General features: G+C 40.3%; 3 protein-coding genes across 4 annotated transcripts in view; 2 read left to right on the top strand and 1 right to left on the bottom strand.

Annotated features, from left to right (window-relative positions):
- Positions 1–1,699, top strand: part of b3gat1b (beta-1,3-glucuronyltransferase 1 (glucuronosyltransferase P) b) — a 29,417-nt gene extending 27,718 nt beyond the window's left edge. The window contains exon 8 of the mRNA XM_071461288.1: positions 187–1,699. The gene's annotated coding sequence lies outside the window, so the exon portion shown is untranslated. The remainder of the gene's footprint in view (positions 1–186) is intronic.
- Positions 1,058–8,650, bottom strand: LOC139607930 (beta-galactosidase-1-like protein 2). 2 transcript variants are annotated; one of them, XM_071461287.1, is made up of 19 exons: positions 8,426–8,557; positions 7,699–7,884; positions 7,560–7,628; positions 6,991–7,086; positions 6,464–6,572; positions 6,279–6,371; positions 6,066–6,147; positions 5,860–5,924; positions 5,628–5,712; positions 4,626–4,763; positions 4,334–4,414; positions 4,142–4,251; positions 3,894–4,040; positions 3,361–3,432; positions 3,164–3,242; positions 2,973–3,060; positions 2,775–2,886; positions 2,563–2,679; positions 1,058–1,981 (listed from the first exon to the last, which is right to left on the bottom strand). In XM_071461287.1, the coding sequence occupies exons 1-19, from the start codon at positions 8,515–8,517 to the stop codon at positions 1,895–1,897; spliced, it is 1,908 nt and encodes a 635-aa protein (XP_071317388.1). In that variant the 5' UTR covers positions 8,518–8,557; the 3' UTR covers positions 1,058–1,894. The 2 variants fall into 2 exon arrangements, 1 of the variants encoding a protein (XP_071317388.1); XR_011684923.1 differs by lacking the exons at positions 1,058–1,981; positions 2,563–2,679 and having other exon boundaries at positions 2,837–2,886; positions 3,366–3,432; positions 8,426–8,650.
- Positions 8,651–12,166: 3,516 nt separating this feature from the next.
- ei24 (EI24 autophagy associated transmembrane protein) lies at positions 12,167–20,856 on the top strand. The gene is made up of 11 exons (XM_071460994.1): positions 12,167–12,287; positions 13,580–13,716; positions 14,734–14,879; positions 15,546–15,606; positions 16,118–16,184; positions 16,270–16,394; positions 17,187–17,306; positions 17,959–18,070; positions 18,156–18,267; positions 19,300–19,374; positions 19,458–20,856. The coding sequence occupies exons 2-11, from the start codon at positions 13,675–13,677 to the stop codon at positions 19,618–19,620; spliced, it is 1,023 nt and encodes a 340-aa protein (XP_071317095.1). The 5' UTR covers positions 12,167–12,287; positions 13,580–13,674; the 3' UTR covers positions 19,621–20,856.
- The last annotated feature ends 256 nt before the right edge of the window (positions 20,857–21,112 follow it).

Below are 21,112 nucleotides of genomic sequence, written 5' to 3'. Positions count from 1 at the left end.
ATATTGAAGCTTTCAGAAAAGTTTTCTAGTTGTAATTAAAACTTGAAACTTCATAAGATTTAAAAGTCAGGCACTTGCAATAATGAGAACTCCAATATGACCTTAATGCATCATTAGCACAGCCTCACAGAGCCTCTTTGTCTTGTTGTTTGTTCGTCCCTATTAACAGTAAAACTGTTGTTTCAGGGGAATCATTTCTCCAAGGGATTCCACCTGGACTCAAACCAACCTCAGAGCTGCTCAGAGCAATGACTGGAGTCAAAAACATTGTCACAGCACAGTAGCTGCTCTTCAGTGCAGCTTTGAAATGGAGGAAGACCCCATCCACCCGAGGAGGCAGCACAAAGCCATGTGCATGTACTGTCCAGAGTATCGAAGCACAACTGCACAAAAACAAGCCTGCCTGCACTGGCCGATGTGAGACGCTGGTAGGAGTTGCCAAAAGGAGCCCACTGTGGTCTCCTCAGGGAGCTGAGACAAAGGATGTTACGCGATTTAAACTACAGGAAGAGATGGCACAGCAAGCAATAAAGAGCCCTCTCAGTGCAGACAACACCAGCCAACCATCCAATCAGCATTGAATAGGGCCCTTTTGTTCTGCGGCAAGTTGGCTGTCGGGCACAGGGCTGCACAGAGGAATAAAAGGGGTCCTTGTCATAAGTGAGTCAGCACTGACTGACAGACTGCAAAGGGGGGATCTGAGCCCTCCCCACTTGTACTGTACAACACTGAGCTATTTAGATAGCCCCCTGAACCCAGCACTAATTAGGACTTCTGTTACTCCTCAACACACATTCACACACGCTCCGCTGGCACACTGCACATTATGAGCACACACACATACACACACACTGAAAAACACAGAGCACTGATTTATTAGAGTTTAACAACAACGTCAGCCCTTACAGTCATCTACTTCAAGCATTTATTTATTCCTGATATGCTGTAACACCACTGAGGTCTACTCATACATAGAAAAAGATTCAGTATTTCTAGGACCGGATTACTCCAGGTTTCCTCATAAGCTAATCGAAAAACCCACTCAGTGACCTGAAGGTTTCTCTGCAGAATTATTTATTATTTCAGTGTAACTGGTACCATGCACTTGTTAGTTGTGAGCTATGCTTTATGAGAGTCAATGGGATATGAAGACATTACTCTAAAAACTGGATGTGCATCCTTTCAAATAGCTGTAATACAAAGTCTAATTATTCCCACCACGGATGGCTGGCTTGGAAGTGATGATTTCATAGCCCACTGACTTGCAGTGGCGCTGCTTACAAATGCTAATTATTCTCTCAGAGTCTGCGACTGTTCAGAGTTTGGTCAGTCATCGATGTGACGAGCATCTTAAACCTTGAACTTTCACTTTAAGATAGGGTCTGATGTTGCTACTTCGCTGCTTGTGTTTCATTTGAAAGCTGCTCACATCACTTGTGCCTCAGCTCATGTCGTCCCATAAACCTGTTTTTTTGTTTTACAGGCTAAGGTGTTTCCCGCTGCCCGACACACACTGCAGAATATCCACACAAGCAATACAAATCTAATAATGTGACACATACCTCCCCAAACAGAAGTTATTACTCTTGAACTGGGAATTCACAGGCAAGAGGATGTACTTGGATTCTGCTCTATATGTAAAGAGTCACTGCAACTCAATGTACTGTATGTACATAAATATAAACTGCTCCCATACAAACACGTCTCACTGTCTTTGATTGATAGGTGATGGGCTGTGTGCATGTGTGTAGAGGTGAAGGTATTGTACAAACAAAAGACGATGATTTTAACAACAATGACACCTCTGAATTTGAAGGTTTGATCTGACGTGATAAACACTTTATAAAAGAGCACACATTTTTACACAAAACGCTCATACAGGCGGCGATGAAAGTCACTGGATGTCTGCAGCCATGCCAAGATCAGGTGTATCCTCAAAGTGGACCTTGTAGTCTCCCTCTTGTTCCTCAAACACAATGACCTTATTTATTTAAACAGAAAAAGTGAGACAGTGATCTTGTAGAGAGTTGCTGTGTTCAAACACTTTAAATGTCAAATTGATCTTCTAGATCCATTCTGATGCAAGACAAAACACAGAGAAATAGTTCGACATTTCAGGTAATCCAAGATCAATACCACTCTCATGTGTGTGCTAGACACGGAGTTAGAGGCAGCAGCCAGCTAGCTTAGCTTAGCATAAAGACAGGGGACACAGGCTATCCTGGTTATATTCAAAGGTAACACAATTGAAGTTCTACAGGGCATCATGTGCTAAACTGTGTCTTAAATTAATGATATATATGATATATATATATACAATGTTAATAAGTGAGCCTTAGAGGTGCTGCTAGCTTTTCCCCCATGTTTCTGGTGTTTATGCAAAGCTAAGCTAATGGTATCTTAGCGTACATACATCTTTTCAATTGGCCTGAAAGCAGGTGTTTTCTGAATTTGTTTGTGTTTTGTCTATTTGCATGTGTTTTCAGTGTATTTGTGTAGCAGTGTATTTCCCAAAATGTCAGCCTATCTCTCCAACAAATGCTGCTTCATACACAGCTGTACCTGGTTGATTCCACTGTTGAGAAAGGGACCGGGGAGGTAGAGAGTCTGCTGGGGGCCAATGGACCAGTAGCGGCCCAGATTCAGCCCATTAATAAACACGACACCTTTCTCCCAGCCCTGTGGACACAAGTATTAAGGATTTTTCACACAAAAACAGAAGAACATCATAAACACAATCATAATGTAGGAAACATGTATTTTGTTTCACTTACTGACAGCTTCACAAACGTGTCACTCGGATACCCATATGCAAACAACCTCCCCGTGAAAAATCCAGGGAAGCTGGGATTTTCAGGAAGAGATTTCCATGGTGCCTGATAAAGACTGAAATGAGGCATCGACTTCAAACACACTATTACAGCAAAATGAAAGTGATATGCATTGTGTTAAATCCAATAAAGTTTACGAACCTATCAATAAAGCTGGGCTTCATATCCAGGCTGTATATTGTAAAATCCCGCAAGGGGATGTTGTTTAATAAAATGTCTCCCACAAGGCCTGTAAGAACACAAATCAAAATTGGCTTGTACACTACCCACTAAGCGCTTGAGTGATTTAATAGCATGCAATAGCAATGAACTCCAAATTGTCTGTCAATCACCTTTATGTTGTTTGTCAAGGTCCCTTCCCCGGTGAACTCGTCCACAGTTTTCCACCAGTAAACTCAATGTGCGTCGTCCCTGTAGGGATTAATTGCTTTTATGTCTATTGCAAGTTTTAACAGCTATCACATCCGATAAAGCCCTGTGAACGATGTTTATTGAACATTTGCCTTCGTTGTCCAGCTTGATGTCATACCTTACCATCAGGAACCGCCAGCTCCACGTTCTGGCGCTTGAAAAGGCCGACATAGCTCCTGTCTACAAACACCTAGGAAGAGAAATATCGTTATAAAATGAATTGTATTACACTACAGAACACATAAACTCTGCCTCGTTTGGATGAAATGTATCAAGTGTGGTACAGCACTCTTTTTCACATCTTTCATGTGTTGCATGACCTGAAATGTACTGTGGACATACTGACAATATGAAGTGGCCACTTCATTGTTTTGCCAGTCCAGTATGTTTCTTCTGTTTCCAGTCCAACCTAAGCCAACTGGCTGCTGGCTCTATATTCATTTTATGTGCACAGATATATTTTCATCAACTGTAACTCTCAGCAAGAGAGCATGTTTCCCAAAATATCAAACATTTCCTTTAACTTTAGTTTCAGCAGCTAGAAATATCTCAAGGATCCTACTGCATATCAGTTAATGGTAGGCCACCATGTCCATACTGCATCAGGTCAGAGCAAGTGAAATCATGCCTGCATGAACAGTGAGGACTCACTAGGGCTCGGTCTCGGACGTTGTCTCCAGACCTCAATAGTCCTCCACTGGTGATGGTAGTCTCATACAGCGTGTATCCATAGGACTGTCCGTTCCCATTGTTCACAGGTAGATTCTCCATGGTTACTGGCTTGGGTGACTTAAACGGCTGCAGAGAAAATTGAAATAATTAAATTAGCCTACTTGACTGAAAAGCACGATTCTTGTCATTGCACATAGAGGTTATAGATAATCTTACATAAAACATACTCCCTCAGTGAAGCTCAAAGCATCCCATAATGACAGGTGCTGGTACATGATGGCTGGTTCATAAGCCTCCCTGTAATGCAGGGCTGGCATGTCAGGGAAACTCTCACCTCCTGCACAGAGAGGCCAAAGACAAGATCAGGCAACGAGCCACAGCATCACGTTATTCTCATCTAAGTGAAGTGTTTGACTTACTGTTGTAGCGAGACAGTAGATCTCTAAGGAGATGGTACTTTGGAGTGTACTCCCCATCTTCAGACAACGGAGCATCATAATCTGCAAAACATGATCGTGGAAAACATTAACTATCATGCACTGCCACCTGCTGGGTGTCAAGGGCAATGCTCTTTTGTAGACATAAGGGGGACACACTATGCCTCAGCTCTGGCATGCCAGTGCTTCACTGTTATAATAAAATATTTTAAAATTTGCATTGAAGCCACCACTGATTTGTTTGTGACAGTGCACATGACACAGAGGAACCAACCATAGCTGGGGACCAGGGCTCTGTAGGAGGGATCAGCGAGCGCACCGCTCATGAAGCCAAAACTGGAGCCTCCGTGGAACATGTAGAGGTTGACAGACATGCCTCGCCTCAGGATTTCCCTCACGGTGGACACCATATCTGACAAGAGGGTCAACATGTTCTCTGTAAACAAACTGACTCCTCAAAAACACAGAAGTCCTTGCAACAGGGAAATCATAATGATACCTTTGCACCATGTTACTGAAACCTTTTCAACCCTCTCCTGACCTCCCTCCCAGGAGTTACACTGATTCATTCAAATCTCTGTTGGCCCTGACTTAAACATTTGCATTTACATTGTTGGCATGTAGCTGGTGTTCCTCATGCAAAAAGAAAAGTGGTAGGAAAATATATACAAACTAAGGAGAGCATTTGTTTACAGCAGCTTAGATTAAATATTGCTAGTGTGAAAGGTAAAAGGAAATACTTACTGAAGATTTACCTCTGGTAAATAAACAAAGGCCTTTAAGTGACAGCGAGGTCATGGGTGTAAGAAACTGCTGGCTAAGTACCTGTGTTCAGGTGCAGAAATGGGTTCAACCATTATAGGTTTTTGTAGGTGAATTTGCTGAAATTTTGAGTCTAAATTTACAAGCAATTCACTGACAGAGCATCTAGACCAGTGAGGACTTATATTGTCCATAGAAACACTTACATAGATATCAAACTAGCCCTCCTCAAATCTAGGCTAACATGGATGCATCAAATCCACACCAACAGCATTCCTGTTTCTGATTTATCTCAAGTTAAGTGTTGTAGTATATTAAAGAAAAGCCCCTTGAGCCAACACTCAGTAACTAACTATGTACCTAAAGGCCCCCTGGACAGCAGTATTGATGCTGGGTGGATTACCCTTGTAAACTGAATATGATCTTAATTGAATGATTGAAAGCATGAAAATAGCAATAGAGGGGTGTCAGTTTCATCTACAAATCAATAGATAACAGAAGAAAAGTCCTCTACCCTCTGGAGGAAGCACATGGTGGAGGTCACCCCATACATCATACCATCCGGTCCAATAGTCCATCACCATGGTGGGGCTGTTGGGCTGACATAATAGATGACATAACAATTAGAGAGTAAATATGACCCCAACTATTACCTTCCACTGTTAATTGTTCACTCCAGCACCAACTGTCTCGTTGACGTCCACTGTAACAGACAGTGACATGATGTGGAAAGGTGAGGTACACACCTGGAGAGCGTTCAGATCCTGGATGTCTCTCTGATTTAGTTTCTGCAGCTTCACTGATCTGATGGCTACAAGAAGGGAGATCAAAAGGTGTATATATGTGTATTATTGTCTGTGTGTGTGTGTGTGTGTGTGTGTGTGTGTGTGTGTGTGTGTGTGTGTGTGTGTGTGTGTGTGTGTGTGAGTGTGTGTGTGTGTGAGTACAATACCTCCTTCTACGCCCCCTGACTTCAATGTGTTGTGGTTGTCTGATGTGAGCAGGAGCTCACTGATCCCTCTGGACTGTAAAGCCTTTCAAAATAAAACAGACGGTCAAGTCTTAAGGTGTGAACATGATAAGGCTGATCAGTTGTATCAAGATCTATTTTACATGTGTGTCTGTACTGAAGGGGCATTTTAAATAAGCAAAGCCGTCACATTACCTCTTTGATTAAAAGCATGTAACTTTCATCCTTTGCAAAGGATCCATACTCGTTTTCAACCTGCACTGCAATGATGGGACCTCCTTTCTTGAACTAAAACACACAAGCAAACATGTTATTATAAAGATGACAAGTTAAATGAACTAGAGCTACAATACACTTGTTTTCAGTGTGTTGTTTCTGACCTGCAGTGGAACCACTTTTGGTATAAGTTTGTCAAAAAAAGTGTTGACTGCCTGAGTGAATCCTGGGTAAGTGGTCCTCAGTCTCATGTTGCCATCACGGAGGAGCCAGCTGGAAAGAGACAGAAAACAAGATGCTTGGTTATGACGAAGGCTGCAGAGCTGCAAGAACAATGGTGGCATAGTAAGACTAACGCTCTCGACAAAGCTCCACATAACTGGTCGAGTCCTCCCTTTCAGCAAGATGTGACTTTCTCACCCTGGTTGCACTCGATAAAAAAGTGGCACATTGTGCTTCAGATCAAGTGGCTTTTGTGCTGTCCAGTTAAATTCACTTACAAACTTAATTCCATTTATTCAGGGACGTAAACTGGTCAGAGCTCTTCCAACGAAATTTTTGTTCGTACATATGCAGGCCTTTTTGGCCTTTATTTATGACATACAACAAAGATTCCTCGCCCAGGAGCTGAAACGTAGACAACAGGGGCACCAAAAATCTGGATTTATATGCAGCAGAACACTGGCACTACCTCGGCAGTCCTCCTAGGTCCAGCTCGGAGGAAATGTACGGCCCTGGACGTAAAATCACCCACAATCCCAATTCAGCAGCAAGATTGATATAGGCTCTGAAACCGAGACAGAAAAAAGCAATAAGCAGTTTCTATCAGCACAAACACAAAGTTCAGACCGTGAGTTATACCTCATATCTCATTGTTTGAGGAGTGTGAAATGTGCCTGGCAACAGCAGCGGCTGAGGCATCATATCCTTCTTCACTTATCATCACTGTGTAGCTAATTACTTGATAAGTTGCTGTTGTTGTGGAGATGCCGCTGTTGTCAGGGGGGACTCTAGCCTCTAGTTTGTCCCCTGAGCACTGAGGCAGATGATGAGAGGGAAGGGAGAGTATTCCCAGTGTGGATTAGAGCAGGGAACATTATTAGTGCAGCTAGAGAGGTGGTGCAGGGTGTTTTCATTCTTATTATGGTCATTTCTAAGGTGCATTAATGAGAGCATGGACAGCACTCCCAGCAGCAGCACAGGGTATGGTGATTAATCAAGAATGTTTTGTATTCAAGTCAGATTCAAACTACTCCTTACTCTAAATCCAGCTGTGTGTGGAAGTTGAAAACCCCTCTCTCTGGTTGGTGCAGACTCCACGGCACATGCCTGCAAGGATATTCTTTGTTAACGTTTGAAAGGCTCGTAACACAAGGCACACGCATGGCAGTTTTCCTACGTGGTGAGGGTGTTGATGCCACAGGCCTTCATTTTCATCAGGCGGTCCCTCCAGTAGGCCCTCGGCACACGGAAATAGTGGACGGATCCCCCGAGGATGTGGAAGGGCTCTCCCTCCAGGGTGAACTGGGAAGAGTTGGCGCTCAGGCCCACCTTCCTGCTCATCCTCCGTCCCCCTGCTGGCATGCTGCAAGAGGAGTTGTGGTCTATTTGTGTCACGCTCACATTATGTGGCACCTATTGTGTGTGAATTCACTGCATGACCCGCTTGATAAACAATTGCAGACGTCTTGTGTTGCAAACAGCACAAACATATTTGAATTCAAGACAAGACAAACACTTCATATTTACTTTTTAATAAATTCTATATTTTTGTAACTTGTATTTAAAATCATTCTTTATCAATGTACCCAAAGCAAGAATTATATGAGCAACAGTTAAGTACAGAGCCTGTTACAATTGCACTTTATATTTGGTTTAATACCCTATATAGAGTCATATTCCTATTCCATAGAGATGTATTGTAGTGTCTGTAGTGTGTAGTGACTTTACGTAGTTTCATCACATTTATAGTATAGGATCACACAAAATATACAAAATAGTATAGTCACATCCCTACAGAGACATTATTGCAACTTGACGGATCATTAATTCACGGTGAAGTGCGGCATTAGGCTCAAACTGTCTCAAAGTATCTCTAACTGGTCAACAGTGAGAACTTAACTTACCCGAGGTATCTGTACATGATGAACCCAACAATGCACAGACAGATAAGTGTGTATTTCCTTTTGTGTGCATTTCTTATCCTCAGGACAACCATCGGCGGTGCGTGACAGCGGTCGGGTCAAGTTCACAGCAGCATCTGAGCACAGTTGGACGCATGATGCGGCCGTGAGGAAGGCACCGCCCCGTGGGAGTGTCCCCGCAAAGCCACGGAAAACAAACACACTGTATCCACAAAGTCTGCCTGTGTTGCTCTTTAGTTTTGCCAGAATTTTACAGGTGAGGATGAAGTAGACTAACTACATCCAATATAATTATACTCCTGATAGCAACATTGATTTATTAAAACACAAGCTTAAACATTTAAACTTTTAAAACTTTATCTTCAGATAAAGGTCACCAAAATATTCACCTCAGACTTTGTTGCAAATTAGCCTACATTAACATTTCTAAACATTTCAATAGTGGGTGACTTTTTTTTGAATATTGCATATCTTATTTTGAAATTACTCAATATATACAACATCAGAAATGAAGACAAAGATTGTGGTGTCTTATGGTGACGCATGTGAGACAACGCAGCCAGTGATTTGTTGAGTTTATTAGAAACACCTGACAAACAGGCAGCAGAGCAGAGGGAAGTGACAGGATGTTGATATAAACCCACAGCTGCAACTGAATTATGCTCTGCCTTCATTCAAAATAAATCACCCATGGCCTAAACTACACGTAATGTTCAACATTACAAATACAACGTAACTTTACCATGAAACATAGAACTGAGTTAACTTCTTTTCACATTAGACTTTTCTATTTGGACAACATTGGTTAAAGCTTAAAGCAATAACTTAATGGCAATTAACAGACATAAGCTTTGCATTGATGATTAGCTTGATTGAACTTTGCATTAAATCTGGTTAAATCAAAAAGAAAATTTCCAATTATTAGTCCCATTATTCACATATTTCCTGATGCTGTGTGAAATAACAAGAATCTAATTTAACTTTCACAGGTGGTCCTCAGTGAGTTGTAAGAAACTACAGAACACTACACTACACTACAGAGGTGTAGATGGATTTGTCTCAGCAGACAGACAAAATCCACAATATATGAGAAGCAGAACAGTTCATTGGACTGTGCCATTAAATAAGGTGAATATTAGTGATCAAATATTACAATGTAAAAACAAAAAATGATAGGACAAAGCAAAAAGAGAGTGTAGGGTACTGTCATCTATTCAGTGGTGGAATATACATTTATTAATTAAGGTTCTTACTTTCTGCTACTTTATTTCATTTTAATCTTCTACATTTATTTCACAACTTTTAGCTGTATAAGTTACTTTAAACATCAAAACACATGATCATTCTGTTAAATATGATGCACTGTTACAGATTAAACTACCCAGCAGTGTATAAAGTCATTAAAATGAGCTCCAGGCCAGTAAGCTAAAACATTTAAATGCTGCTTACACAGTAATACAAAATATTTAAATAGTACAAGTTAATGTAACGCTGACAGGGTCCATTCTGTCACATCACAACAGTAATTTTACTTTAAGTACAATTTACCACTAATGCTTACATAATTTCACTTAAATTAAATCATGAATACACCATGACATATGTTCATGTAATCTTAAGGCTTTTTAAAACATAATTGTGTTGCAGATTTGAAGAAAAATCTCAGATCATTTTCAAAAGCTGAAAATACTGGCGTGCCCTTTAAATATCTACATTCATGAAGAGACCTTTTAGTCATTATCTCAAACATTCCAGGACTTTGCTCTACATGAATATCCCACATTTTAAATGACCTTTTTGACGGTTGACCATCCTAAATAATCTTTTCCTGAAGGTTTGGTCACAGGTGAAAAACATGCATTCCTGAGTTTCAGTGTCTTTCTTACAAAATGTATATTTATTACAGGGTAAATGACAAAGGTATAGATCATTAACCATCTTATAATGAACCTCTTTCATTTTCAAAGTAGAGGTAATGACAGACACCAAGGTTTGACAGTGGTGTTTGCTTTAAAATCTTATAATGACATGTTCCTTTGTGACAGCCAGTCTAATAGATTGTTATTTTCTATCACAAACTCCTCCCGGTGTGTGAAGCCTTATAGTCTCAGCCACCATCAGAGATCCCCAGAGGCCCCATATGTTACTTCATTTCTAAAGTATTGGTAAATGTTGAGTTTATGCACTTCCAGGCCACATCTGTGACTTTCCAGCATTTTACATAATCTCTGCATCTTACTTAACTGTGTGGTGTATGATTTCAGTACTCATTTCAGTATGATAGCAGGTACTTGTATTTTATTTCCTATCTATCTTAGACTTATGTTGTTTTGGTTATTTGTGACTTGGCAGCAGTAACACTGTAAATACCCACTGGGACTGATAAAGTACTTATTGTGATTTCAGATGCTGTTAATTGCTCGTGGTAAACTTTCTCAGAAGAGATGACAGGGGCTGGTGGATACAGGGATGTGTCAAAAACTGATCAACAGTCAGTCAAAGTCAGATCAACTCTGAGGACTCCATCAAGACAAGGTGACACAGTGATTGATGACACAATCTGTCTTATCAGCCTGTGGAGATTGGTGTGGGTAGAAACCCAATTCATACAATAGATGTTGTTGATGGCCTCATTATCTGTCATGAAGGCATAGTCAGAGTGCTCTGGTGTGGGTGGTGAAGTTGTAGCGCTCTTGTCATAGTCAACAGACAGATGCTCCATCAGCAGGGAAATCAGACCAGAGCTGGTGCCATCTCTGAAGCTGTGGAAAACCAGGAAGCCCTGTTGACTAGTCCACTGGTCAGTCTGAGGAGAGAGACAGCGATCAAATATATGAGCTACAAGGTCTGACTAAGGAATAACATCTGAGAGTTGCTGATGGTAGTGGGGTCCAGGTCTTGGGATGTGCTTTTCAGCTCCAGTCTCACTGAAGAAAGTGTCATCCACTAATGGCAGGAGGAAGAAGATGTTTTCCAAAAAAAGAGTATAAGAGACCATCAGATACCACAACATCATGACCAAGTCACCTGACAAAACTTCAGACCCAAACTAACACATAGCTGATTAACCATGCATAAAATATGACTGAGACAGAAGAGAAAATATCATTACATTACATAAAATCTCTGTGGAGGAGTATAATTTCGTTTGCTAAAACCAGACACAGCTGTGGTCATAGTTTGTCCACATGTAGTTCTTAAAACCTCAGGACCAACAGAACAATAGACTACAACAATTAGTAATTATTAATCAATTAATTGATGACAGGAAATTAAGCAGCAACTATTCGGACATTTTCATTTAGTTATTTTGTAAGCTTTCATTTTCTTAGATGTGGGCCTTTGCTTTAGGTCATATCATTGAAAACTCTTTGAGGTTTGGGAACTGAGGACAAAATAACAAAACATGTTTGCAGATCTTACCTTGGTCTCTGAGAAAGTTTTGCATTTTTTCCCTATTTTTCTGACACTTCATAGACAAAATTATTAATTGGATGAATTGTAATGAAATGAATCCTTAGATGCAGCTCTAGAAAAGATTACAGATTAACCTATCACTAAAACCTTAGTAATATATTACACATACACAAACATTTTCCACCGTTGATTTAATGCCAAATACCCCTCTTTAAAACAGTAATATGTTAAACGTTCCCCTCATCTCTTTTCTGCCTCCAACTAGGAGGACTACATTTCCCATGTTCCTTAGAGGTCCGCGCTTGCGCAATATGTATTCTTCGGCCCTGGCTTCTAGTAGTGTTGTCTAGTGTTGTTGTTGTGACATTAAGGGGGGGTAAAAGAAAGAATTAACGAAGTTAATATAACCCTGAGCCTGTCGCATGAGGTAAGGCCGACACCGTGATTTACTGTGCGCTCTGTCTCTGACTTTATCTGCTGGTTTCGGTGTTGTCTTGACGGAAAAGACAAGTTAAATTAGTTGTTCAGCGTTAGCTAGCAACATAGGCAGACAAGCTAGCAGAGCACTAAACAAACCAACGAAAGTCAAAGATTGTGAGAGCAGAGGCATCATGCTGACCGGAGCAGCTACACAGTGAGGGTCTTCACATATGAAATTGTTAAGCGTTTTCGCTGGCCGCAGAGAGCCAGCTAACGCTGTCCGCTGTCACCTGTGTGAGCTAACCCACTGAGTCAGCTCGCTAACGTGCACACAGATAAACAGCATCACCAAGAGACACCATCTGGATAAACGCTTCTCTTTCACCTCGTTATAAAACGTGTGTAACTGACCGAGACTCAGAGGGTTGAGGCTGCTGTTGTAAAACATCACTGTGCAAACAAATCCATGGATCTGTTGTAAACAGATATGACAATGGCAGCATTCATTAAACAGACATTTGCTAATATCATCAGCTCCTGATAGACTGGCCTCTCTTCAGTGTTTGTGAAGTGAGTAATTAGTGAACTAGTGTGTGTCCTCTTTTCCCGTCATGTGATTCACTATGTACTGTTTTTTACATCCTAGACGACCACCAGCACAAAGGAAAGACCTGTTATTAGAACTATTAAGAAATATTTTAGGGAGCAGTGACAAATCACATATTGACATTTTTTAAATAAAATGTGGTTGATGTGGTGGATTGATGAGGTATTTTTTAGAAATATCAGCTGTGAATCAGGACCATATGGCTGCCAAATATGGCACATATATAATGAGTTGCCAAACAGTCCTTTGTCATTGAACTGTTTCAGTGCCAGAAGGTGTCACTACTACATATACACTCATGTAGTAACTGCTATTGTTCTTTGAAGTAAAATAGTGGCAATAAAATACAGAAAGTTGGATTCTCGTGGATGTACTTTAAAAATAGCCACATTTAGAAATGCCAAGGTCAGACAGTAAAAGGCTGAAACAAGCTACTTCCTAAATAGCTGTTTTTCTAAACAAGTAAAAGCACTTAAGGTGGTTATTTTGTATAATCACACTCAGTTTTCAGCTAGATAAAGCTCACGTGGGTGGGAATGTCAAATAAACTCATAAATTCACTACAGAATATGCCTCTAGCAACTGTGACTCTTAGCATACCACAGATTGTAAGATTATTGTAAATGGCTAGAACAAGTTCAACGCATTAGCTCGTGTCCTCACTTTGCTTCCTTGGATTTGGGTGGTTGCAGGTTACTGGGTGAGCCCCTCCCTGCCATGAGAGCTGACCACCAGGTCACCAGCCCCCCCTCCTTCTGCAGTTGATGGATCTGCAGCTGGTCCAGAGATGACAGACAGCGTCAGGGCCTTCCTCCGCAATGTTGCGACGGTCAGCAGACACACACACACACACACACACACACACATAGAGTACTTACACAGTGATCTGTGAAACTGCTCCATGCTTTCATACTAATGGATTCATTCATATACTCACTGGCCACTTTATTAAGTAAACCAAGTTGTAATATTTTGTTGCCTTCATGTATGTTAACAGGGTGGACAAAATATTAACACCTTTCAATATAATGCAGTCCAGTACGACACCACCCATTACAACCTCTATAATAAACAAAAAGAAAGTAGAATTATCACATTTCAGACAGTGTCAACAAAAACTGAAAATGTATGGTGTTTGTTAAAGTAGAGCTCATTGCAGTCAACTCATTGTATTATTGGATTGTATTAGTTTGTACATGTGTACCTAACAAAGTGGCAAGTGAGTATAGCAGGTTTGCTTGATTGTTGTTCCATTAAGCAGGTTAAGGATTGTTGTCATGACGTGACAGTCAAAAAAACAGGTGGCATTTGTCCAGAGTTAAACATATGCCCCACTTGCATGTTATTAGTCCCTATTATTCAATAGTCCTGAACTAATACTCCCTCAGTGGAGCCCATAATATATTTGTTGTAGTGTCCACAGAAATTCTGTACAAAAATTGAATATGACATTATTTGACTGATGTACTGTGCAAAAAATATATTGTAGAAAGCTGCACAGAGAGACTAGGACTGGGGGAGCATTTTACTAAATAACCTGGGGGTTGGCACTGTGTTAAACCTGCCATGAAACACCTGACCCTAAAAGAACTTCATTTCTATGGGTCCTAATGTAGAATATCTCACAAGACCTCTGTGTATTGTTTTATGGGGCTTTTCAACTCAAAAGAAAATCTTGTAATCATGATTTAGATTTAATATAAAGATGAACATTGACCTGAAGCATTAATTATACACAGCCTTGTAATTCTTGGGCTCAACAAGCAAAAGCTCAGACATCAAGGCGTCATTTCAATAAGTGAAAACCCTCATGTGTATTTCGTCTCTCTTGCTCTGGGCTGTCTAGGGGATCAAGGACTCCATATTGGGGATTGGGACAATCTCCAAACTGGATGCCCGCATCCAGCAGAAAAGGGAAGAGCAGCGGAGAAGAAGGGCCAGTGGGGCCCTGGCACAGAGAAGGGCACAGAGTGAGGAGCGCAAACCAGACAAGTAGGCCTGGAATAAAAAGCTATATATATTGTTATAACTGCCACTTTAGTACTATAATCTGACTCTGGCTACTGAAGAAAATACTCATGGATCATTAATTAATTCTTTGCAAACATCATTGTGATTTATGAGATTGAGTAGCTTCTTCTGAAAGGTATGCAACTCCTCCAATTGACAGTTAAATGCTATTCTCACAGGTAGAACATCCTGTGCACCATTTTCCACAGATTCTAACAACCATGGTTATATCTATCTGTCGATAAGAGATGTCTTGGGTAAGGGTCTACCGATCCTTGCAAAAGAGCAGGAATTTACACAGCTTGAGAGGAAGAGCTGAACTCAGGTCAACAAGATCCCCAGAGCCTCCATTGTGACTCGTTTGTCTAGTAAATAGGCTGTGGTTTTGACATTTTTCTACATTATATGGTGATGAAAATAAATACATTGTGTTGGAATAGTCATCAGTCTATGCAGCCCTAACTGTATATCCCTCATTTGAAAACACCTAATTGCTAATTGATACCATAAGTATCCATGACTCAGATCCACAAATACCTTCAGCCTGGACAGACTTGTTAAAAGTAAAACTAGTATTAAAGTGAAACCATACTTTTCCTCTAATAATCTACAGTCATGGTCTTTGTGATTACCATTTTTCTCTTTCAGTGAACCCAAAGTAGCCAGTAGGATTTTTCAGTGCTGTGCCTGGAATGGAGGAGTGTTCTGGGTAAGATACCGAACCTACTGTTGCAGCACAGCCTGAAGTGTCAGTGATGACAGTTTGGATGGCAGTTTTTCTAGACACATGTGGTCCCATTCTTACCTTTTAGCATCTGTACAATTTTTCCTTCCTGTAAATGTGAACTGTAGAAATTATCTCTCAGATAACCAGCACTGCTACACCCATGTTGTGTGGCCGTGATGACCTTCTTACCTTTGGGTGCTGTCTGCAGATCCCAAATTTTCTTAAAATGTCTTTAGTCTGATTATATAAGTGCAAAACTCCAAAGCTTTTACAGTTTTTTCAATCAATTTATTTTTAAATTTCCTGGTTGTGTTTTAAACTAGATGTAACTTTCAGATATACATGAAATTATATTACCAAAACACCAGATTCTGGTAGCGTGAGGGAGGAAGCACTACATTAGTCCTCCCACTTCAGTTTGTTTCTTATCCTTCTAAATATTGCACAGCTTCAAGTGTTAAAGAGTAATTATAGCATTTCATCTCCTCTCCAGCTCAGTCTGTTTCTCTTCTACCGGGTATTTATCCCACTGCTGCAGACTCTCACTGCAAAAATCATCGGTATGTATTGCTAATAGTGAATCTGGGGCAGGTTCTCTGTCTAGTGGCAGAAACCAGTCAGCCAACAAGTTGTTTTTTGCCCCAGGTGACCCCTCCCTCCATGGCAGTGTGTGGTCCTGGTTAGAATTCATCCTGACCTCCGTCTTCAGCGCCCTCTGGGTTCTCCCTCTGTTCGTCCTCAGCAAGATAGTCAATGCCATATGGTTCCAGGTTAGGCCCTCTTTGTTTTGTTGTAATAATGTAATGAAACAACAGGCAGCCATTTTTAAATCTACACATGGATCCTACTGTACGGCCTCATATTTCATATCCATAAAGTGTTCTTTTAAAGGGTCATAAATGTCTTTTGTTACACATGTCTACAGCTGCATGACAAATTCAGTGGAACATTAGTGTTTATAGTTGAGTTACAGTTACAGCTGACTCCACAATGGGCTGTAGTGTGGCTGAGATTCACAAAGCCCGCTCTGCTTCTCCCATACTACTCCCATAACAGTGTTTCAGCCTGATCCTTTATCAGAAAATGTACAAAATGGGAAAATATACAGAAGATATATACAAACAAAAATGTAAACAAACTTTTATTGAACTGAAATCAGACAGTTCATGCAGAGTCCTGTGGCTTCAGCTGCGTCATAATAAAAGCGCTGGTGGGAATTAGATGAAAATAAGTTGTGAATGAGGCATCACTGGACGGCTTTTATTATGAAGCAGCTGCGGTCATGCAGCACAGTGTTTGAACTGACCTGAAAACCGTATTACTTGTTTGGATTTTTCTTAGTATGCATCAGGACATAATAACACAAAATATATTCACTCTCTGTATCTACCCCTCATACAAAGCACAACAGGCAGCGTTTTATGTCCTGTCATCTCATACTGCCATTGAAAAGCAACAGACCACCAACAGTGTTTCAGATGATATACTTTTTTTATGTGCTTTGCTGCATTTTGTCTACAGTGACACAGATATAGACATTAGTGTGTGATTCTCTGTTGCAGGATATTGCTGACCTAGCATTTGAAGTGTCTGGCTGTAAAGCTCAGCCGTTCCCCAGCGTCAGTAAGATCATCGCAGATATGCTCTTTAACCTCCTCCTCCAGGCACTCTTCCTCATTCAGGTACATTTTGAACACAGACACGATACATGATTTGAAGATGCTGTGTGACTTACACAGACACCCCTGTCTGTCATTGTCTGTTTATCAGTACTACAAAGTCACACCCTACTGCATTCACCCAGAACTCCTGTATCTGACACACTGTATCACTGTCGTCACTCGGGGTATTTGAGTTGTTAGAGTAAAGTGGCTGTTGTGGTCTGTCATTAGAGGCCCAGATTCACCAAATGTCTGCTCAGTGTGCAAATAGTTTTTACACTTTTCTGAGTGAGTCACAAAATCATGCTGTTCATGAAGAATGTCTTCAAGATGTCTAATTGCACTATGGTCATTCAGAATGGCTCCTATCAGCAGCATCTCCCACAGTATCTCAGGCAAACTGTTTCATTTCCTGACTCTCAAGTCAATTTGGAGAAAGTTCACATTATAAAAAAAGCTTTTTGAGTTTGAGTTTGTTTTTTTCTGAAGTTGTTTCAGTTCACTTGTTTTCATGCATCCCAACTTAATCTGCATTATTTTCTTCAAGATTTACATTAGACAAAATCTCTTCTATCTAAAGGCTCTAAAGCAAATGAGAGGAAAAAACACAAACCACACACCCAGTGCAGTGTTGGTGAATATAATCGTGTTGTGTATTTTCATACTCCTCTAGGGTATGATCGTTAGCCTCTTCCCCATTGATGCCATTGGTCAGATGGTCAGCCTCCTCCACATGTCTCTGCTCTACTCCCTCTACTGCTTTGAGTATCGCTGGTTCAACCATGGTGAGATGGTTACATTATACTTAACTAATTTATTACTTTATTGAATGAGCACTCAAAAAAAAACGTTGTCCTTTGTTTATCGAAGGTATTGAGATGCACCAACGGCTGTCCAATATTGAGAGGAACTGGCCCTATTACTTCGGCTTTGGTTTACCAATGGCTCTGTTGACCGCCCTGCCCTCCTCGTACATCATTAGGTAAAACTACTGGAAATGCACTGTCAGGTTCATTGATAATGAAAATAATCATTAGCTGCTGCCCTGCTGTTTACTTTTAAGTGTAAATATGTATGTGAGCTCCGTTTTGCAGTTGCTACAGAGGGTTTTTACACAATATTATCGTAGAAACAGTCATCAAGTTACTTCATGATGTACTTTTTCAACTCCATTCAACTCCACAATATGTTTGTGATATAACAATATGGCAAATTCAAGTGTTACAGTAAAACTCATAGAGGTGTGTCTACAAAAGCTTTGCAAGGGTTCAGCAAAGGAAAAAAAAAAATTTTTGTAAAGAAATGAGTTTTGTACATTTAATGTCAGAGCCCATGTTGAGACAGCACGATTGGACAAATATTGAAATACAGGGAATGTTTTGATAAAAGTAATTTGAAATTTCATTCATAACCACTGGGACGAATATATGTAAAAAAGTCATCTCAGCTTTCTGTCAAGCAAAATGAAAAGTTCTGCAATACTACTATACTATGCAAATACTTCCACACCCCTTAAAAAATGTGGGACTGAAATTATTACGTGATTAATTGATTAGTTGATCAACAGAAAATTAATCAGCATCTATTTTAATTATCTGTTTATTGTTTCACTAATTTTTCGAGCAGAAATTCCAAACAATAGGTGGTTTGAGGATTTGACGCTCTCTTTCTCTCTCTTGCATATGTTATATGAGGGTAAACTCATTATCTTTGTGTGATGGACTCATTAATTTAGATTCAATAAGCAGTTCTGGGCAGTGCATTTTCTGACATTTTATAAACGAAACAATTAATTGAGAAAATACTCAGCAGCTTAATCAACCACTGAAATAATTGGTAGTTGCTGCCCTAAAAAAAGTTAATACAAGTAACAAAGTCCCTCAGATAACTACACAACACACAGGAAGTCTGAACCAGAGGAAGAGGGATCTGGAAAACACACCTCATGTTCTCTGTGCGTGAATTATCCTTTGTCTTTAATATATTTATTCCATTATCTTCTTTTTCTACCTAGTGGCTGCTTGTTCTCCATCCTCTTCCCTCTGTTCATCATCAGTGCTAATGAGGCTAAGACACCAACTAAGTTGTAGTAAGTGTAGAATAAAAACTTTCTTCTGTTTAAATGGTTTGCTTTGTGTGGGTGAGTGACTGATCACATCTCCACTCTTTCAGCCACTTCCAGCTGCGTCTCTTCTCCCTGGTTGTGCTGATCAGCAACAAGCTTTTCCACAAGACGGTCCACCTGCAGTCCTCCCTGACGTCGTCCACCTCCTCAGAGAGGCTGTCCTCCCCTCACACTTCCCCGACCCGCCAGAGACTCCTGCCCACCCAGTGATGGATCCACTCGAAGGAGATGGGATAGCAACCGATGAGTGGCTTCACACAGTGTGAAAAAGTGATTCTTCCAAAAGGATTTCCCTTAATGAAGATGATATGCGGTTTAATACAAAGGGTTTACATGTTTTTATCTAATCTCTTTGGCCCTTTGGTTATTCACTTGCAGCAAACCACCAGACACGTTTTCAGTGTGACACAAAAATCGACTGCCCTGTGCCTCACACTCAAAACACATTATATACTCAGCTATTGACTTGTTTTCTTTTGTGAATTTTCTTTCATTGTTTCTTGTATAATGTGCCATTTGAGTGAATCTCCTTTAATAAATTACAGCACAAGAAATCACTTAGTTTTAATATGTTCAAGTAAACTTATGACTAAGGATTTTTTTTACTGTAAAGGGGCTTTTTTGCATTCTGAAGCAAAGCACAGTCTGTTTCACCTACAGTAGATGTTGCAAGTCACATTCCTTCCTCACAGATTGAATGCTTTCTTGCACAGGGATCTATGTTTCTCTCTCAAATTATGGTGTCCAACCAGTCCCGGGAATTACCTTGTACAGTTACACAGGGAGGATATTTTTGTCCTGTTACAGCTTTGTTTTTAGAAAAATTTGCAAATCAGTTCAGGATCTGTTATAGAAAGGATTGGTGACCTTAGTCGTTGGAAACCAAATAACAGAGTCACTCTTGTGTGTTTGGTTGATGTCTCATCCCATATTAAAATCTAACTTCGCTGTCCGATGAGATGTACATGCTGCAAACTGCAAGTGACACCAGCAAAGGAAAAGCTGCCTCAGTGTTTTGAACTTAGTAGGTGTTAGGTGAGATGACACTGCCAAACTGCTGCGTATATGTTATGTTTATTTCACTTTGACATCTACAATGCTAAGCTCTGTATTAAAGGAAGGAATCCTCTAGTTTTAGTCTTCATAACAGGTGATCAGCCTTAACCTGCTTGCTCTAGTTTCCCCCCCAAGAGAGCTGAAGCAAATATAACTGGTCCCTAAAGATTATTGGCTATTTGCTTTTTGTGCTGTACATAGTATTAATAAATGCTGAATGTTCAACCAGAACCCCACCATCATGCAGTGACCCAGTCACAGAGTTTTCACTCACTCATCACAGGGGAAGGACCTCGATTTTAAAATGGTGTTTGTGCAGACTGATATTTGTGAATGAGGTTTTGTAAAAGTAATACGTCTAATTTCAATAAAATTGGTCCGTATTCAATATTTTGATTACTGTGTTCAGGATTTTGCTACTACTCACTTAACACTATTACACAGCAAGCACAAGTGGTGGGTGTGCAATCTGCAGTGTATTGTAAGTATGTAAAGAGGCAGTTAATGTATGTTACAGTGAGAAATGGCTGATGATTTAATTTTATCACAGTCACTAGAGGAACCTTACATTGTCATCACAGTCTGATTTGATCCCAAGGAGAACGAGAAACAACACATAGCTTAACAGATGAATGGTGGAAATATG

This window comes from Trachinotus anak, unplaced genomic scaffold (assembly GCF_046630095.1).
Source record: "Trachinotus anak isolate AG129_WGS33_773 ecotype Australia unplaced genomic scaffold, CSIRO_AGI_Tana_v1 ptg000024l, whole genome shotgun sequence".
In the NCBI taxonomy this organism is placed as follows: Eukaryota; Metazoa; Chordata; class Actinopteri; order Carangiformes; family Carangidae; genus Trachinotus; species Trachinotus anak.
The sequence above is the reverse complement of the archived record's forward strand: the minus strand, read 5'-3'. Positions and strand labels throughout refer to the sequence as shown.